Source organism: Bubalus kerabau, chromosome 14 (assembly GCF_029407905.1).
Source record: "Bubalus kerabau isolate K-KA32 ecotype Philippines breed swamp buffalo chromosome 14, PCC_UOA_SB_1v2, whole genome shotgun sequence".
Taxonomy (NCBI): domain Eukaryota; kingdom Metazoa; phylum Chordata; class Mammalia; order Artiodactyla; family Bovidae; genus Bubalus; species Bubalus kerabau.
In genome coordinates, this window is record NC_073637.1 from 5467656 (window position 1) to 5488453 (window position 20798).

The following is a 20798-nucleotide window of genomic DNA, read 5'->3' on the forward strand; positions in this document are numbered from 1 at the left end:
GTCGGTTGGCCGGTTGTGTCCGAGAGGGCTTTTCTCCTTTCCAGGGTGGGTCTTGATGGGACCGAGCCAGTCTTGCTTGTCGGGTGGGGGGTCATGGGGGTGGAAGCATGGGAATCGCTGTGAGGCCCCTCTCCATCCTTCCGTGCCCTCTGCCCACGCTCTCCTCTCACACCGTCTCCCGGAAGCGCCGTCAGCAGCTCAGTCGTCTCAGTGCTGCCTTTCTCGGGTCCCGCTTTCGGGGCTGCCCTGCCTGCGGTGTTCCTGTGTTTTCCAACCCTTCTGGAGCTTACTCTCTGTATCAGCCATCCCCTCCCTCCCCAGCCTTTCACTCTAAAAATATTCAGGCAAATGGGGAAGTGGAGAGACTCTTACAGTGAACACTGCAAACCCGCCGTCTAGGTTCTGTAACATTTGACTGTATTTGATTTATCATGTCTGTCCAGCTTCCTGTCCATCCCTGATCTGTCTCGTTTTATTGTATTGTTCAAAATAAGTTGCAGATCACTGTGATTCACCCACTGATCCTTTCGTGTGCGTGTCATTAGGGCTCAGTGTTTGAACTCAGCTGAGTGGTATTAATACTTCAGGTAGTTTTTTTTTTTTTCCTCATTGAATAATCACGACACTCATAAGAGGTCTTTTTTGGGGTAGGATGCTGGGGTCCCACCTTTCCCAGGGGTCCCGACTTTCCTTTGGAAAAAAGTATTAGGAGTGAAATACACAAGTCTTATGTTACCATTTGCTAAATTTTGACAAATACACATCTCCCCCAACTATTGTCAAGGTATATACATCACAGACCATTGTCTTCCCCGCAGAAAGCCCTTTCCTGGCCCCTTCCTTTGCCTGCCCAGCCCCAGGGCAGGCACTTACCTGGCCTGCCCCCTGCCGGTGCTTACCAACGCAGATGCCGGAGGGCGGGGACACTGGGGGATCCCGGCAGAACCGGGGAGGTTCCTCCGGTACTGGGTCCACCCGACACCATCAGCATCACCGCTGGCCCAGCTCTCAGTTCGGTCTCTGGGAGGGCAGGGGGGCAATTACTATGACCCTCACTCTGTGGATGGGGAGGGAGTCTGGATCACACAGCTGGTTCCGTCCTGTGTGTTTCCAAATGGCCATTCGAACCAACAACGTTTGCAATTGAGAAATGTCAGCTGTCGTTCCTTTTTAATTCTCATCGTAAGCTGCCACACATTTACATGTGGAATTAAACTAATGAAAATAAACCATCTGCTTCCAAGATACACAGAGGGAGTAACTCCTGTCCCTACATTCTCTGGCACCAACAAGCTGTCAGCACCAGTGAGTGACGTAACATAAAAGGGAGGATGGGAAAGTGTCCTAAACCGGAACCTCCAGTTTACTGGAACTCCTGGAACTCCTCCACAGGGAGCTAAACGCTCCCTCTCCCAGTTCCCTGCTAGGTCTCGACAGCAATAGTAACTTTCACTATTTAGCACTACCGCACGCCAGCTGAGTGGTAGTAATACTTCAGGTAGTTTTTTTTTTTTCTCTCTCTCACATTAAATAATCACGACTCTCATAAGAGGTCTTTTTTGGGGTAGCATGCTGGCCTCCCAGGGGTCCCAGCTGTCATCTGGGGGCTTGTGGCGCACGTGTGTCCTCCGATCACACACTCCTGACATGGGGCCGAGCATTGACCATCCATCCCAGCACGACAAGGATTACTGCCCACGTCATGTCTGATTCTAATTGCAGTCTGTCTGTGAGCAAGTCTTTATTTGTAGGTGATTAAAGAGGCAAGCTTCTGCCTTGACTTAAGCAATCATAAATTTCATTATAATTAATGAGTTGTATTTGCTTTTCTGTAGATATTCTGAGATTCGTGTCAGCGTGTCTACAAACATAGATATACACGTACCTGAGTATATAAATACACATACGCATCCCTTAATTTCTTTACTCTTCCGGTTTAATTTTTTGACAAGCAGCAGTGACTCCACGTTGGTGTGCTGAGCAGTTCTCGGGTGTTTTGACTGAGGGGCATCCCTGCTGCTCCCTCGTGTCGTGAGTGTAGCGGCCGAGTCTCTGTAATTAGAAACACCTCTGAAAGGTCCTCAGACGTGGAAGGTCAGCACAGTAACGGCTCCTCTGTTACTGTCACTGTCAAATAACCCATTTCACGTGACTGCACAGAGCTAAACTCTAGCATTAAAATAACGACTGTTATTTCTGAAACTATTTAAATTCCACAGGGGAGAACACGCGCTCCACTGTTGATTTACGTTTATCTCGTTTCTGCTGACAGTGTATCGTTGCGTAGGGTTTTGAAAAGCCCCCCGGACATTCCGTTTTGTAGTCCAGTAATGAAAGGAAGGAGATCCAACCAGTCCATCCTAAAGGAGATCAGTCCTGGGTGTTCAGGACTTGGAAGGACTGATGTTGAAGCTGAAACTCCAATACTTTGGCCACCTGATGCAAAGAGCTGATTCATTTGAAAAGACCCTGATGCTGGGAAAGATTGAGGGCAGGAGGAGAAGGGGACGACAGAGGATGAGATGGTTGGATGGCATCACCGACTCAATGGACATGGGTTTGGGTGGACTCCGGGAGTTGGTGATGGACAGGGAGGCCCGGAGTGCTGCGGTTCATGGGATTGCAAAGAGTTGGACACGACTGAGCGACTGAACTGAACTGAATGAAGGGAAGAACCAGAAAGGCCCACCTTTGAGGCATAAAAGCGCATCAAACCCGATAGGGAAGCAGCTCGGCTTCGTGTCCTGCTGCAGCTAGGAGGGTGGTGCATGCGCCGGGACCCCCTCTGTGTCGTTACTGAGATGTAAACACCTTGGTGGTTTGGCCGCAGAACGTGAATAAGCCGTTCCCTGTGAGTGGGCCTGCCTGTTGTGTGAACATGTCTCTCTTAGGACGTGGAACTTAACGCAGAAACTGGCAGCTCAGTCAGACCCTTTCTTAATGCACCCTAAGCTTGCAGGCAGTGGGGGCTGAGGGCGTGGCAGGGCCTCAGCATCTTGGCTGGTATTGGCGTTTCAGAGAGAGGTTGGCCCGATTTGCTGTGGCCGGTGGAGAGGCGTTAGCGCACACAGCTGTAGTCCTGGGGCCTGGGATCCGGGCTTCCAGCACCCGGGGCCCACACGGAGGGGTTGTCCATGCGGGCTCCAGCTCACCTGGCGTCTCTTACTCGCTTCCGTCCCGAATTAATCTACGAGATAGAAAAGTAAAGACAAAGACTGCCTTAGCCCGGTTGACACATGCTGTAGACTGTGCGTGACTGGGTCGTGGAGAGGACCTCGCTCCTACTAGTGTTTTGGGGGGGACGCAGTCACTTGCAATGTGGAGTCAGGTGCGGGCCAAAATCCCAGAGAGGAATACGTTCCAGCAGGCGGCTAGAGTTTCAGGACTGGAGGTCACGTCAGTTTGTAACTTAATCAGTGTTTTCCAGAATAGGCTACATACTCAAAAGTAAAACAGTTGCTGGCAAGTGTATAGAGTCTGTGTGTTCTGTACGTTGCTCTGTAGGAGGAGGGTGCTCTTGAGAACAGAGTGCAGTGTTCTTGTCCGGGGTGGTGCTCACAGACGCAGGTGACGGCCTTGCAGCAGCCGCGATTCTGGAATTTTCTGGCGCTTTGATCCTTCACATTTTACAGGGTCTGCATCTTCCCTTGCTGTTGAAGATGCACTTGGGTCTCCTGGGGCATTGCTGGGTCTCAGGCTGCCTCTGTCACAGGAGCATTACCACCTTTGTTGCTGTCATTGTAGAAAAACTGTACGGCGACTTCTTGAGCTGGAAACTGGAAGACACCCTTGCCCAGTTCCCTTTGCAACCTGGAAAGGTGGCCGCCTTCACCATCAGCATCAAAGTGAAGCTGGACTTCTCCTGCCAGGAGAATCTCCTCCAAGACCTCAGCGATGGTAAGCTCTCCCCGCCCTAATTAGCACGGGGCGGCCCCCAGACACATGGCGGCGATCCCCGTCCCCCCAGTCCCGCTGTTCTGTCTCTGTCTTGTGCTTGTCATGCATCAACTCAAGCAGCGTGAGACTTCTCCTGGGCACGCACTGAGTGAGTGAGTTACCGTGGACGTGGAAAGTAATAAAAGTACTTTTTAGTTGAACGGTTTCTTAATTTGCACACTCTGCCATTTTGTGCTCATTTGCCAGGAGGTCATCCTGAATTAGTGGAATATAGGAATCACTGCATTTTTTTTCCCAAGTATAACTGCTATGATCCCTTAGACATCTAATTAGCTGTGATTATAAAGTTCTCCTTCAAAGTCTGGTGATTTCTATAAAGAGATGGAGTGTGGAGAAAATGGAGCTTATTTTTGTCATAACATGAGGACTAGCTGATTAGGGTTAAGACTGGGTAGATTAATTGTGTCAGTTTATGAAGCATGGGGGCATCATGGGGTGTATCTGCTCAGGCTGCCAGAGAGAGCGCCACAGCCGGCATGGCTGCTGCACGCGCTTGTCTCCTCGCGGTGCTGGGGTCTGGGGGTCGGGGTCCAGGGGCCAGCGTGGCCGGGCTCTGTGGGAGCCTCCTTCCTGGCTTGCAGACGGTGCCTCCTCACCGTGTCCTTCCTTGGCAGAGAGCGAGCGAGCCCAGTGTCTCTTCCCCTGCCCACAGGGATGCCAGTTTTCTCAGACTAAGGCCCCCACCCTGTTGCTCATTCGACCTCCATCACCTCCTCAGGCCCAGCTTCAATTTTAGTCACACTGGAGGTTGGGGCTTCAACACATGGGTTTGGGGGCCACTGCCAGTCCAAGGGTGTTGTTGGAGACCGTCAGTGGATCCCGTTGCTAGAACTTGGTGACTATGTGACTTTGACTTCTCTTTCCTCAGCCCCCTAACTTATAAGATGACGGTAATTCCCCATTTGTGCAGTTGCTGTGAGCATGTTCCCTTCGCCTGGAATGTGGTGAGGGGTCAACAAGTGTTAGTTATGTTATACCCCCTCTCCCCGCCTATGGGTTCATAGTATTACAAGACACGTGCCCACCTCTCATTAGGGACAGACACTCCACCGGGCTCTTGGAAAGCAGAGATGAATGAGTGATGGCCTGCTCCCTGGACAGCAGTAACAACGGCCGCCTGATGCAAAGAGCCAACTCACTGGAAAAAGACCCCAGTGCTGGGAAAGATTAAGGGCAGGAAGAGAAGGGGCAACAGAGGATGAGATGGTTGGATGGCGTCACTAACTCAGCGGACGTGAGTTTGAGCAAACTCTGGGAGATAGTGAAGGACAGGGGAGCCTGGCGCGCTGCAGTCCATGGGGTTCCAAGAGTCAGACACAACTTATCAACTGACCAACAACACACTAAGTCCATGACACGCTCATGACATGTTCTCTCCTGCACTCTCTGGAGTATACCTATTAAAATTTTAAAATGTTAATGAAGATTGAAAAGTAAGTTGACTGTTGGACACACAAAAAATGGAAAATACCGTGTAAATTTAACAATACACAAGGACTTACAAATGTCAGGTGAAATGGACATTTTCTCTCTGTAAATGACTTTATGCCACTGGACTGCATCTTTCTTTAAGTAGACAGAGACTTCTTTTCCCCAGGAAGGGAGTTGGGCAGAGTCAGTGGTGCCCGGCACCTATCCTGGGAAGGCTTGATGAGCTGTCATCCCCAGGGTGTGTCCAGGCAAGTGGATGTCCAGCTGAGGCCCTTGGACGTGAGAGCTGAGGGAGCGGACGGTGACTGGTGCTGCTGCTCACTTGGGGTGGGGTGCTCCTGGGAGCGAGAGAGCACAGACCCTTCGGGTGGAAACCAAAGCTGCTTCCGTTTTGGTGGCTCTTTGACTTTATGTGTTCAGCCTTTAGCTACAGAATTCTGGAGGACTGCCTCTGCCCTCCTAAGCTGAAAGTAAAACTGCAACTTGGGATTTATAGTCTGGAAATACCTTCTTCTCACTTTTAAAATAAAACCAAGTGGAAGAGACTAGAGTTAGGATCACCAGCTGGTCCCTCAGCGTGAGGTTGTCCTGGTTCCCGGTCAGTTAGGTAAAGCACAGGTGTGCAGTGGAGCATGCTTGTCACTAACGAGATGCCCTCTTTATTTATTTTTGTACTGATGTGTATTTATTTTTGTGATGCAGCATCATGGTTTATGGGCATTTATATTAATAGTAGAACAGAATTAGAATATAGTTTTTATTGTGTGTTAAAGTAATCTACTTTTACACAAATTTGTGTTAATGTATCTAGTGGTCTGGCAAATACAGTATTTGAAGTGAGATGCCCTCTCCATGGTCTCCCCAGGTGCCACAGTGATAAAGAATCTGCCTGCTAATGCAGGAGATGCAGGAGATGTGGGCTCAGTCCCTGGGTAAGGAAGATCCCCTGGAGGAGGAAATGGCAACCCACTCCAGGACTCTTGCCTGGAGAATCCCATGGGCAGAGGAGCCTGGGAGATGCCCCACGGGCGGTGCTTGGTCTGGCAGTTTCAGAACCTCTAGCTGGGGTTCTGGATTGGCTTTTCAGGCAGGCTCTCACATTAGCTGTGGTTTCTGAATCTCGATGCCGTTTCATGAACTTGCAGAGGGACTTCCGCGCTGTCCAGTGGCTGAGGCTCCAAGCTCCCAGCGCAGGAGGCCCAGGTTTGATTCCTGGTCAGAGAACTAGATCCCACATGCTGCAAGACAGAAGATGCTGCATGCTGCAGCTAAGACCTGGAGCAGCCAAATAAGCAAACATTTTAAAAACAACAAGAACTTGCAGCAGTAAATGTAGCCACCATGCAGAGCAGGACCCGGGACCCAGTGTGGGCTGTAGACACGTGGCAGAGAATTGATATTTGTTGAGCATTGTCAGATATTGCATGTCAGATCTGGACCAGCCACTTTATTTGCATTATTTCTATTTAGTCTTCCCAACACCTCTATAAAGTAGATGATTCCATTTTGTTTAAAAAAAAAACAAAACAAGTGGGAGGATTGTTCTCCATTAGAGGAGGTGGAAGAGATCTAACACTCTGATGCTATCTATGTGCAATCCTTAATTGTGTCCTGGATTAAAAATAGACTCTGAAGACGTTTTTGGGCCTCAGCATTCTGGCCGAGGTGAGCGAGAAGCCCTCATCTTGGCACTCGTTCTGCGCAGCCGAGAAAGCATGGCACCCCCTGCCCGGCTAGTCTTGACAATGCCCCTCAGGGAGGAGGCCTGGCTGACTTGGTCTCTCTGGGCACTGAGCTGCTGCCTTCAGGGAGGGTGAGCTGGGTAGAGTTAGCGCGTCCAATCTCAGTGTGTACTGCGGCTTCTCTGCTGCGTCCCTGGGCCTCCACAGAGGCCCTCTCCTGTGTGCTTGATGGTCTAAATTAGTGTTCTTTGGGGAGAAGACAGCAGAAAACTCTTATTCTGCCAGGATAGTGATACCACTTTCTGCAAGAGCAAGTTTAAACTGTCTTCAGTGATTGCTGTGGCGGACATAGGGTTGATCCTGGTATTCTGAAACTGTGTGTTAATGTAGAATCAAGTTAACGATCCGTTCTGTGATAATCTAATTCTAGCACCTGACTCTGCTGCTGAACACGGATTCTCACGTGGAAGAGGTAACTGATGTAAGATGACAGAGATGAAGTAAAAACCGGTAGTCTAGAATTTAAATAAAAGGTAGCAGGAAGAAATTATGGGGTGTGTAAAGATCCATCCGTCTGCTGTGTCTACTCCAAGGCCTAGACACCCAGCAGCTCGGCCGCAGTGGGCCTCCTGACGCCTGCGTCCCAGTGTTGAGAGAAGCCAGGGCTTCCTGGAGAAGTGGCCCTTTCCAGGGCTGGGGCAGGAAGTGTCTGTGGTGAGGTGGTCTGGGAATATCCTGTGGAGCCTGCAGCAGGGAAGCTGTCAGAGCAAAGGTGCTAAAGAGGACCCGACGTGAAGAGGCTGCTGCCGGCAGTCCAAGCTTCGGCGGGCTGATGCCTGCACTTCAGTCAGGGCTTCTGAGTGCTTCCGGAGAGGGTTCCCCGAGTCAGAGTGATGGGGAGAGTGATGTCATCCTGAAAGTGACAGGTAATGAGCACGTGTTCTGCCTCTCCGTTCAAACGTACGGTCGGACGGCCTGAGAGTTGATGAGGGCAGTCTCTCTTCACAGAAGCATTCCAGCCAGCGCTTGAGAAGGGCGGGTAGAATTAGAAGCCCGCCACTTTGCAGTTTCTAACCAATTATGGGTCGAGACCATGAGCATCCTCACAGCAAAATAAGAGACAGGCAGGCGTTATGTTCCTCCTGATGGGAGAACACACGCCGCCTGTGAGTTCGTGTCGCCCCACATCACACCTGAGACTGGCGAGCACCCCCGGCTCTCCCTGCCGATTCACGAGAACTCGGCTGACAGAGAAAACCTGAGGCTCCTCCGGTTCAGACGACGGTCAGCTCTGCAGGCAGCCTGGTTCCGTCAGCAAGTCGATGCGATGAAAGAAGGGGAGGCAGTCCTGGAGAGGGGCGCTGGGGACACGGCTGTCGGCAGGTCGTTCTGAGCCTGCAGCACTGTTTCCTTGGTGTCTGTCCCTCCTCCGTCTGCCTGCTGAGCCCCACTTCCTCGTGCCCGCCTCATGGCCCACGTGTCCCCGTGGCACCTCCAGACGCTGCCGCGGCTTCTCCCACACTGTGTCCCTTCACATCTCTCCACTCCCAGCACCGAGCACAGGGCCCGCCTCAGAGAAGATCCCAGAAACGACTTTGCTGAGGAGGTGAAAGGCATGCTGTGGAATGAGACGGCGCGGGCCTGACCCTGCGTTCAGGGAGGGGGGTGTGGCCTGGCAGGGCAGCCAGGCGCTGGGATGGCCTGGCTGGGAAGGCCTGACTTGGCGTGAGCCGGGCGGGTGGGCAGGGCTGGAGGCTCAGGACAAGGAGGGGGTTTAGGTCGGGATGGTAGGTTCGGCAGCTGTGGAAGGCCTGAAACTTAGGGAACTAGCTCAGACTCTGTTGGCGAGTCCCTGAAAGTTCTCTGAGAAAAGGCTGGTGTGATGGAGACTGGGAAGAAGGTGGGTGGGTGGCTTGGTGCCGAGAGTCTCCTGGTGCAGCAGGTGGCAGGTGTGAGGGCTCGAGGGTGCAGCACGTAGATGTGAAGCAAGAAAGAGTGCAGCGGGTGGGCGGCAGGGAAGGGTTTGTCTCTACCGAGCGTGTCCGGCAGTCACTGGGGGCCTGGGGTGTTTGCAGCACGGGGTTGAGGAGCTGGCCCAGCATTTGGTGAGCTGTTAGAATTTGTTCTGCTCTCCACGGAAGTGCTTCTTGCCTGAAATGTCTCGTTTGTTAAGCTCAGACAAAATCTGCCTATGGTATAAGTTCGAATCATTTCAGTTCTTTGTCCAGAGTTGGAGATTTGGGTTAAAAAAAAGAAGCCATGTTTACCTTCAGCATTTCATTACGTTTGCATCTTCACAGTTTGAAGATTCGGCCTCTGACCGTTGCTGGGGACTGGTTTTCTTTGCAGCCCTTGCTATGGAACCCTGTGTGTTCCCATCCTTAAGCTGTCCCTCCCCGAGGACTGTACCTGAGACCTGGCGGCATCGAGCCCGCCTGCCCTGGTCTGCCGCTCTCCACAAAAGCAGATACTCGTTCTGGGAAGATGCAGAGGTCTCACTTTTTAAAGACCAGTGAGTCATCTTGAATTACCCAGAAATCAAATACCAGTTGCAGTCTTAATACCAGGAGATTTCTTATTTTCTTAATTCCTAGATGCCTGAGGCCTTCATAAAGTTGTGATTTTCTTTTTACTTTTTTAGAAGATGTTCTTAACTTGGATTTTTTTTCTGAGGCCACAGAGTATGGAGGCTGGAAGCTGTACTGTGTCTCTCCCCTATTCCCCCTCACCTGCCCCCCGCCTACCCCACCCCCCCTTCCCCACGTGACAGCATGTGATGGAGGTGCTAGCCACTCTCCCTAAAACCCCAGGAAGGAGCTGGACGGTGGCCTCGGAGCCTGGGCTCTGTGCCCGCAGCCTCTGGTCCCCGGGGCCAGTCCGGCTCCCTGCTGCCACAGTCGTCTGCATTTCTGGTCTCGCTCACTACAGCGCCCCCAGACTGAGACGGGGCCAGGGCCATCTTTGTCTTTAATTCCAAAGCCTGCTCCCGGCCTGGAGGTCTCCTCCCTCTTGCTTCTCCGCCTCGCTCTCCGTCCGTTCCATGTGCTGCCTCCTCCCTTCCGTCTTGACCTTCACAGAGCAGAGTCGCTTGGAGCTGTATCCAGCGTCCTCTCCTTCCTTTCCAAGTGTGCTCTCTTGCCTCTGCTCAGATGGCTTTAGTGACCATCAACCCCACCCCACCGCACTGCCAGACCTCTTCTCTGCACTCCTGGTCCAAGGGCTGACTGTGGGCTCTGAGGGCTCTGTTTCTGGGGGAGATGGGGTGGGTGAGGCCAGGGGGAGGCTTGCTTGGTGGTTGCCGTTCCCCTCCCCCAGCCACGGGGGTTTGCACCCCTGCCCTGCACTCTACTCTGTGCTGTTCCCCCGAAGATGAAGGCCTTGATCCCGTGGGGACAGGGGAGGGGCTGCTGTGGGGCAGTGGCTCTGGCCCCCTCCCCCCAGCCCCAGTGGGTGTCCTCAGGTCCTTGCCCTGGTGGAAGATCATACGTGGTGTGCACGGCAGCCCTGGGGGCTTCCCGCTCCGCTTGCCCATGCCAGGCCTTCGCAGGCACTTGCAGTGTCCCGCTGAACCTGTGAACTGGTGGCCTGCAGAGGCACCTGTGCTGGGATCCTGCTTTTGTCTGGAGGTGCCTGCCCACAGATTTCAGGTTAGTTTTCTCTAGCACTTCATTTCTCTCATCAGTTCAGGACAAGTCAATTTCCAGCTTGTCAAGTGTCTTCTTGTCTTCAGGATGGAAGCGATGTTTTTTTTTTTTTCCCCGAGCTCTCAACATCTCTAAGCTGTAATCAGAAGCCCACACCCTTTCAATCAGGTCTCCAATGATTTTCAGGTTGTGTTGGTCATTTGTCAGATTACATGCTGTTTTTGTTGTGTGTTCATCAGGTTCTCTGCTTTTGTTCTCAAGGAAAAGGTTAATGGTGCAGCGGATAGCTGGCCCCTTGTTATGTTCAGCTGGTGTTGCCCACCAGCCTTCCGACTCATAAGCCGTCATCTCACAGCTCGATGGCTCAGCCGAGGGAAAGGTCAGGCTGCTTCTGCTTCCTGGAGCTCTGGGGGCACCTCTGAGCGAGACAGAGAGCCGGGCTCTTGCCCCCGCCGTCTCATAACCTGGGGGTCCCCTGGTCCTCTGGTCCCTGTGAGCTTGCAAGAGGGATGGCTGACTCAGGTCTGAACTCACGTTGGAAAAGAACTCTCTGAACTACCAGGAGAGGACGAAATCCAGGTGTTTGTCATTCATCAGCAACAGGTGATCCTCCTGCGGGCACTGGGGCTGAGGTCTTCTGGAACGTTTGCTCACACGACCACCACGGTGGTGGTGGTGATTCTCAGGAGACAGATTGGGTGTTCAGGAAAGGTGATTGAAGAGGATTTTTCCCCTTGAAAGGTGAAAGAGGTGACCTCCGTGGATCCCTGCAGGCTGGTGTGCTGTGAGCTCGCGACTGCACCAAGGCCTGTCAGTTTTGTGTTCTCAGTCTCTCCAGCTCATCTCTCCATGCCCACCATCAGCGCTCTGCTTCAGGCTCTGGTCACTGATCATCTGGACCTTGTTGGGAGCCTTCTGAGTGGTCTCCCAGCAGCTCACTCTGCCCTCTCTTCGTTGTTGTCCATGGTTTCCCTGCAGTCCTTTCTCCGAATGGAACCTGTCCACGTCCCACTCCTGTCCTGCACCTTCCAAGGGCCCTCACCACCAGGACAGTGGGCGTGGTCCTGCCCTGGCTGCCTGTTTGGTCTCCTTGCCCACCTGTCTCTTCTCCATCATTCGGTTTGTTTGCCAGAAACACTGAATTACTTATGTTTCTGACTTGCCATGTCTTCTTAGGCCTACTGCCTTTAGTGTAGACCAGAGAGGGGGTCCAGAGAAGGCAATGGCACCTCACTCCAATACTCTTGCCGGGAAAATCCCATGGACGGAGGAGCCTGGTAGGCTGTAGTCCATGGGGTCGCGAAGAGTCAGACACAACTGAGCGATTTCGCTTTCACTTTTCACTTTCATGCATTGGAGAAGGAAATGGCAACCCACTCCAGTGTTCTTGCCTGGAGAATCCCAGGGATGGGGGAGCCTGGTGGGCTGCCGTCTATGGGGTCGCACAGAGTCGGACACGACTGAAGTGACTTAGCAGCAGTAGCAACAGAGAGGGGGTCAAACCCTGTTGCATGTTGGAATCTGCTGGGGATCTTTAAAAGCTCTGCCTGGCTCGTGCTCTGCTGCTGCTGCTGCTGCTGCTGCTACTGCTGCTAAGTCACTTCAGTCATGTCTGACTCTGTGCAACCCCATAGATGGCAGCCCACCAGGCTCCCCCATCCCTGGGATTTTCCAGGCAAGAGTACTGGAGTGGGTTGCCATTGCCTTCTCCGGCTCCTGCTCTAGACCTCATGATTTCATAGGCATGGAGTGTGACCTGGGCCTCAGGATGTTGTAAAGTGTCCTAAATGGTTCATGTAAACATCCAAGTTTGGGAACCATTGACATAGACTCTCTTTCTTCCAGAAAAACTTACTCATTTTCCAGGTCTGAAAATGAATTTGGAAGTGTTGTGTTCCCCTTCTCAATTTTTGGAAGAGTCTGAGGAGGATTGGTGTTAATTTTTTAAATGTTTGGTACAATTCATCTGTAAAACCATTTTAATTATCTGCTTTAGTTTTTGAGGGAATCGTGTGAGTGTGTGTGTATATATATATATAAGGGACTCATAAGTACTTGAATGGGAGTGGATATTATGGAATGTTTGACGTTATAGAAGTGTAACAAAGTTCTAATCAGAATACTAGTAATACATGGATCACAGGGAATAACAGGATGAGGTGGTTGGATGGCATCACCGACTTAGTGGACATGAGTTTGAGCAAGCTCTGGGAGATGGTGATGGGCAGGGAAGCCTGGCGTGCTGTAGTCCATGGGGTTGCAGAGAATCAGACACAACTGAGAGACTGAACTGTTCTAATTAAGTAACAAGACTTAACTTCTTTCTTGGTTTTTATAATGCAGTGTGTAGTTTAGTAACGTAAGCAATTATGGCGTGTATTTTCCCCTCCACAAGTATTTCTGGAGTGTCTGTTCCATGCACAGGCACACCTTGGAGACATTGTGGATTCAGTTCCAGACAACTGCAATAAAGGGAACACTGCGTGCAGCAGGTCATAGGGTTGTTTGTGTCCCAGTTCTTATAAAAGTTATGTGTATACTGTATTCTATTCAGTGTGCAGGAACATTGTATCTGAGAAAATAATGCACATGACTTAGTTAAAAATGCTTTGTTGCTAAAAAATGCCAAAACAGCTATAATAGTAACATCAAATATCACTGATCAAAGATATAATAACAGATATAGCATAATAATATTGAAAAAGTTGGAAATACCGTGAGGAATACCGAAATGCAAGACAGACATGAAGTGAGAAAATGCTGCTGGAAAAACGTTCCCAGCAGGGTTTCCACAAACCTTGAGCTTGTAAAAAGTGCAGTCTCTGTGAAGTGCAGTAGAGTGAGGTGTGTTTGTGCTCTGCTGCTCTCGGGATGGTCCTGAGATGTAAAACGAGATGTAGCCCCTGCCGACAAGTAGCCTCATGTCCCGGGCAGTGCTGTCTGTCAGAAGTCTGTGCCGGGGAACTCCAGGAGGGTGCCCAGGGCTCATGTGTCGCTTTGGTCGGCTGTGATGGGGACAATGCGTCTAAAGATCCCGAGTGTTGTTTGATTTTAATCACTTTGTTAATCACTCTGTTAAGACTGCACAGGTCTGATGAGAGAGACAGGTGGTTTCACATGTAAATGAAAAATTGCAGCTTTGCTAAGTGCTGGACAGGAGAGGTACCTGCTGCTATGACAGGAAGTGGGGCAAGACTTGTCTGCAGAGGTGATGATGGAGGCAAAACTCACAGGATGAGCAGGACCTGAGGGCATGAGAGGAGGAGGGCTGGGAAAATAGTTTTTCATGCATGTGTAAAAACTGTGGCAGAAAGCAAGTTTTGGGAACTTAATTTTTGAAAAGTGTGTGTGTGTGGTGAGAGAGAGAATTCTTACAGCTATTCCACAAGAGAATTTGTATTAACAACCGATTTATTGGGGAGAAAAGGTTGCAGGGGATGATGCTAGGGTGAACCTTTCCTTTTGATAATTCCTAAAACTAATGTTCTGACTTGAAGCCATCAGCTTTGTGATTTCTGTGGTGTGGCTAACTCTTTAATGAAGAAATAATGGCTTGCCCAATCTTCCAGGGTTGTGCGGTGCTTGAGGACTGCTGTGAAGAGGGCTCAGACATTCAGGCTGTAATTTGAATTTCTTGTTTTTAAAAGAACAAGCATGTGTCATTATTTGGCCTGGGACTACTGCTCTCTATCATCTTGTGGAAAAGGCATTCTATTTCCAAATTGGCAGTACTCTGGTTTGGTTTTTTCTGAATCTTATCCTAAAATAACATGCCAATTGAGCTATTTCTGAGGCTTTCTTCAGAGAATTGATGTTCATTTATTCGTGTTTCTAAGTAGGAATGGAATAATACATGTAAACAAGGTATGAAAGATGTGTTAGACCAGAGCAAAAACGTGAGTGCAGCGCTTATGAGCACTGTTGAGAGCACTGCTGTTGATCAGTTATCAGTGTTGATCTTTGCCGAGGTTGGGGGCAGGGGCTTGGCAGGGCCTGGGCTCTGCCGCTGTGTCCAGTGCTCCTTGAGGCGATTGGTTCCGGACAGAGAAAGAAGGCTGAGTGCTGAAGAACTGATGCTTTTGAACTGTGGTGCTAGAGAAGTCTCTTGAGAGGCCTTGGACTGCAAGGAGATCCAACCAGTCCATCCTAAAGGAAATCAGTCCTGGGTGTTCACTGGAAGAAGGACTGACGCTGAAGCTGAAACTCCAGTACTTTGGTCACCTGATTCGAAGAGCTGACTCATTAAAAAAGACCCTAATACTGGGAAATTTGAAGGCAGGAGGAGAAGGGGGCGACAGAGGATGAGATGGTTGGATGGCATCACCGACTCGATGGACGTGAGTTTGAGCACACTCTGGGAGATGGTAAAGGACAGGGAAGCTGGGCTGCTGCAGTCCATGGGGTCCCAAAGAGTCAGACACAATTTAGTGACTGAACAACAAGAGAAAGAGAACACACCTGGAATTTGAACACGTCCTCATGTGTCTTAACATTTTTTTTTAATTGAAGTCTAGTTGATTTACAGTGTTAATTTCTGCTATATAGCAAAGTGATTCAGTTATACATATATATTCATATTCTTTTCTGTCATGGTTTATCATGGGATATTGATGATAGTTCCCTGTGCTATACAGCATGCCCGCTAGTCTCTCCATCCTTCACTTCTTTGAAGATTTCCTTTTTTTTTCTTTTATTTTTTAACTTTACAATATTGTATTGTTTTGCCATATATCAACATGAATCCACCACAGGTATACACGTGTTCCCCATCCTGAACCCTCCTCCCTCCTCCCTCCCCGTACCATCCCTCTGAGTCATCCCAGTGCACCAGCCCCAAGCATCCAGTATCATTCATCGAACATGGACTGGCGACTCGTTTCATATATGATATTATTCATGTTTCAATGCCATTCTCCCAAATCATCCCACCCTCTCCCTCTCCCACAGAGTCCACAAGACTGTTCTATACAGCAGTGTCTCTTTTGCTGTCTCGTATACAGGATTATTGTTACCATCTTTCTAAATTCCATATATATGTGTTAGTATACTGTATTGGTGTTTTTCTTTCTGGCTTGCTTCACTCTGTATAATAGGCTCCGTTTCATCCACCTCATTAGAACTGATTCAAATGTATTCTTTTTAATGGCTGAGTAATGCTCCATTGTGTATAGGTGGCACTTTCAGGCTCCCATTTCAGAGCTCCATTACCAGGGGTGACTGGTGTCCTTATCTTTGAATAGGCGTCATCTGCTGTTGTATCACCTGATTCTTTTCCCCCTTAACCATCTTTAGAAGGGGAGAAACTCAGTAATGTCCTGAAGCTAACAGGACTGTCCAGTGGTTTAAAAGTCCACTGAAGTTCATTTCCTGTGTGGCCTGTGACTCAAATGGTGTCACTTTTCAGCAAAGGCAAGCATCGTCTTCAACGGGCTTCCAAACGTGATCTCCTAGGAAAGTGGCTCTTGCAGCATGTCAGACACCTGGTCTGCCGTGAAGAGGTGTGGATTCGCGCTTCACCTTGGAGGTGACAGCCGGTGGTTGCGGTGAGGGTGCGCCTCGTACGCACTGCACTGTGGATCTGTACCTGTGCTTCTTCTCTCACCTGGGACCCTGGAAGCAGGTCTTGCTCCCGGATTTCAGGGCTGCAGCTTCAAAGGACTTTGTGTGACGCCGCCTCGTTCACAGCAGACACTGAGAGGTGGGGTGACTACGCTGAGAACAGGCTGACTTGACTCCAGCCCAGCGTTCAGATGTCTGTGCATACGTGTCCTCTATCACATGTTCACCATCTCAGTCACAGTGTTCAGACGTCCATGCGCACATGCAGTCTATTACATGCTCACTGTCTCAGTTGCTCTGCTTGTTTTACGACCGTCAGAACTCCCCTGATTGTATACTTGAAGTGTCTGCAGGTTATGGTACGTTAGTCATGTCTCAGTAACTATGTTAAGATGAGACACTCTGGCACTGGGTGAGGGCACCTGGAATGAGAGCCTGTGGAGAAGGAGAGGCCGTAGGTGGGCCGAGAGCAGTGAGCGCCGACGGGGCCCCGCGGGAGGGGCGCCACTCCCTGCTTTAGAGGGGCGGAAGGCTAGCGCCATCAGAGACGCAGGGCGTGGGCCGAGGGCTGTTGCCTTGTGGACAGTATAGAAAGGCCACTGTTTCTACATGAATTATCTTTCTTCCTAAGCATATCCCAAAGTTTCTGAATGAATGAACACACTACTTTCTCTGTGAAGATTGAGGCCGAGTGTTGCCTGATTCCTGAGCCAAATGTTTCTCCCGCTTTGGTTTTCCTGAGGATGTTTTATGATCACCAGATGGGCTTTTTGGCACCCATGGGCTTTATGAATAATTTAAAAAGCATCTTCAAAATACATCCCACCTGCAACAGCGTGCCCTGACAAGCTCCCACCAGGAGACGGTCATCTCCTTTGGCCTTTGTAGATGTATATTATCCTGCTTTAGTTTATTTTGCACACCTGGCATCAGTGAGAAAAATGTGCATTCAGCCTTTGGCATTAGTGTCTCTTTCAAAAGTATACAAAAATGGATACATTCCCCGAGCGGTCCTCCCCACCCCCGCGGGAGACAGATGCTAAGCCACTGTGAGAGGCCTCCCAGGAGGCGCTATGTAGGTTTTGGCCACAGAGCAGCCTGGCCGGGAGGTTTTCTGGAAGCTCACGGGAGGGTGGGAGTGCGCTGCTTGTCCGGCTGTGCTGGGTCTTCACGAATCTGACAGTCCTGACTTCTGGTTCTCGCCACACTGCTGATGAACTGCTAAGTTATTTATCTTCTCACGCTCGCCAGTCCCTCATCTACAGAGCCAATAAGATCATGCCCACCCCACCTCGTGGAGCGTGGGGAGCAGTCAGTGCCATGTCTAAAGTACCCGGTGCCGCGCCGAGACACAGGAGACACGCAGCCACCAGCCCCTCTTGGGGCGGCGTTTCTATCATGAATGTGCTGTTTCTCCCCACCACACGCATCCCACTTCCAGCTGTCATTTCTCCCAGTTGTCACCGTGCTTGGATACAGCCGGCTTCGAGAGACATGTTACTATTTTAGCATGTTAGACTGTATTTCTGAATTGCCCACAGAGATGCTCTTAATAGAAAAATTGAGCACTATAAACAGTAACTCTGAAGTTCTCTCTAAACGCTCAGTTTGATTCACGATGATCTACCAGGCTCGTCCCATTCTTAAATACCCTCTGTCCTCATAAATCTGCCCAGCTCTGCGGCGGTCTTCCCACGAGGCTGCCTTCATCTGTTAGTAACTTTTTTTGGTCTTGTCTCCCCATTAGTTGTCATTCCCGTCTGTTCTCTGTTCTATTTGCGGTAGCCTGGGTTGGCAGGAACACTGGCCGATAGAGGCTGAGCAGAGCTTCCTCCCTGTTCACACCCGCCCGGCTGGGAGCGGCCCCTCCTTGCTCACCCGACTCCATCCAGCTTCTTGCTGCCCTCTCTTGCCTCCTCTCTGGCCCTGTCCCCACGCAGGCAAAGGGCTTCTCTGCCACCTTCCGGAGGCCAGCTTCTGCCTCCCGTCCTAGCTGCTGACCTCAGTCCCCATTTATCATTTATATGTCTCTTGTCTTTTCCATTCTTGATTGGATCAGGGGGCAGAATATTTTAGTCTATAAAGTCAGAGAGTAGCTTTCCTAGTGTATATTTCTTCTGAGCTTGAAGATTACAGGTTTCTGAGGTTTCCCTGAGGTTTTGAGGTCTTTGTCAGAAAAGGAGGCAAATTTCAGGTCTAATTTTTAGCCTTTTTGGCTCAGGGCTGACATCTCAGAGCCCTTCAGTGCCACTTCTCACCAGTTCCCTTGCATTGGATCCCATTTTTGAATCAAGCATGCTGAGGTTGCAGGGTGCTGTGGCTTGCTCAGTCTCTGTGTGGTGGGAATGGTGGGTGCAGGAAGGCCCCAGCCTGTGTCCTGAGAGCCTGTGGCTTCGGGAAGAACCTCCCTGCCTGCCCTGCCCTTCCTAGATCAAGTCTCAGAAAGACTCTTCGGGACCCTGCCAGTGTCTCATGTCCGTCCGTTGGATCTGCTGCTGCTGATGAAAGGGCTCTGCCTCTCACCACGGCTGCATCAGGGCCAGCCCCGGAACCACCTGGGGTGGAGAGGGAGCTGCTCCACGAGGAAGCACAAACAGGCGCTCTGCTCAGGACATTGCCCGCTGCAGCACGGAGCCCCTGGACCCTGCAGAAAGGGCGTGTGCAGTGTGGTTATGGGTGTGAAACAAGGCAGACAAGAACCCCAGTCCTTTGGGAGCTAGCTGCCTGGGCGTCACTAGTGATGGAAACTTTCCCAGTGAGGGGTGAGGTGTGCTGTACCCCAGGCTGCATGTAGGGGAGCAAGGGGATGGCATTTAAATCCATTGGGCACCTCCCTTAACTCAGCAGGGACGACTGAGGTTGTCCCTTGGGGGCTCCCTGACAGGCCCCACTGGACCTAGTGTCTAGAGGCTTAAGAGTGTGGAGTTTGTGTTTTGCAAATGTCTGTGTTCATGATACTGCTACCGTTCATAGCAGGCACTGTGGCGTAGTGGAGGGCTTTATAGATTATCTCCATGGTGCTGGGGGAAGGAGAAGGAGGAGAGAAAAAGCTCTTTCAAACCTCACGACTTTGGATTGACTTTTGCAAATGGGCCTTTGCACAGGGACACATGACGAAATTTCAGTTAACGGAGAATCGAGTCGAGTACTGAATGTGACTTTGGGATGATGGAATTTTCATTGACTGTGGTGTGTAAACTGCCAAATTTGACCTGTGATTTTTTTCATTTACTAAATGTTTTGCTGTGAGTTTGTGACTTGCTGGAGCCTTTGCAGCTGCTGTGGGGGCATGGTAGTGAAATTGAGAAGAGCCTGGTCCTCAAGGAGTTTAGGTCACGTAAGCGATCTCGGGCATGTGTATCGATTGTTGTAATAATCATAATAGCTATTTTTGTTGCACGTTCGCCAGGTCCCAGCCTCGTGACAGACGTTTCATGTTTTCTGGCCCGTCCGAGTCCTCCAGGCCCTGCCTTGCAGCCAGTCTTCCTGGACGCAGGGCCGCCTGGGGTTAGGGCAGTACTGGGGTGCTGAGGAAGGAGCACTGTCCGCCAGGGCAGCTGGGGACGCATGATGACAAAGTGGGGTGTTAGGATCCACAGAGACGGTGGTCAGAGGCGCACAGAGTGAGGAGGAGACGCAGGGCAGGGCACGGTCAACAGGGAATGTGTTTTGGCAGAAGAACCGCCCAAGTCTGGCTGCACATGCGAATCTGATGGAAGCTGGGCTCTGGTCCTGGGGGCTGCGGTGTTTCCTTTCTGTGCTTCGCTCAGCATGTTGCCCTCTGGGGTCCCCACCAAGCTTCCAGGGCCCACTCCCCTCGGGAGCCGCAGGAAGTCCTTGTTTCCCCACCATGTCCAGGGAGTGTGAACGGCTCTCCTTGGACCGTCAGCCCCTCTATCCATTCTCTAGGAGCCGAAGGTGCCTTTGGGGAAGGCTGATGCCTGGATTGTGGACACGAGCTCTTCCCCGTCTTGTTAGCCCTCCCGTACCTTGAAGAGATTTGAAAGCGGCTGTGTCCATGCCCTCTAGGGATTCTTAGTGGCCGGGTTGGTATGACTGGTCTACCTGCTGTGATCAGGAGGCTCTCATGAAGTGCATTCGGTCCCTGTTGAGTCTGAGCTGCTTGTGGGGTTCGTGCTCCCCTGCTCGCCGGTTGGATGACACATTGGCGCCTGGCTTGCTTGTCACTGAGTTTCGGTATATTGCTCTGCCGCTCTGCCGACTTTCTGTTGGGATCCTGAGCGATTCATGAACTGTTCTGCAGCCACTTCCTGAAATTGTGTCTTGGGTCTGCTTCTTCTCTGCTTAATACAAATCATTTAAAAACTAGCTTTTCATGGTGATGCTCCCAGCAAACGTTTCTTCACAACTGGCGGTCTGATTTAGGAGTGCCTCTAGTTGATACCTGAGTCAGTTTTTTGGGGGGCACAGAAGATACTTATCTGCACTGCTCTTAGTGTTTATGGTCTGGAAATGAGGGTGGGTGGCATTTTTCTTCAGCCTCATGTGGCCATCGTGCTGTGCA

At 50.8% G+C, this 20798-nt stretch overlaps 1 protein-coding gene across 3 annotated transcripts in view; it reads left to right on the forward strand.

The window, feature by feature from the left end:
- TRAPPC9 (trafficking protein particle complex subunit 9) overlaps positions 1-20798 on the forward strand; it is a 388568-nt gene that overhangs the window by 102674 nt on the left and 265096 nt on the right. For all 3 annotated transcript variants that reach the window (XM_055545646.1, XM_055545647.1, XM_055545645.1), the window contains one exon: positions 3745-3897. In XM_055545646.1, the coding sequence (XP_055401621.1) occupies positions 3745-3897 (153 nt within the window). The remainder of the gene's footprint in view (positions 1-3744; positions 3898-20798) is intronic.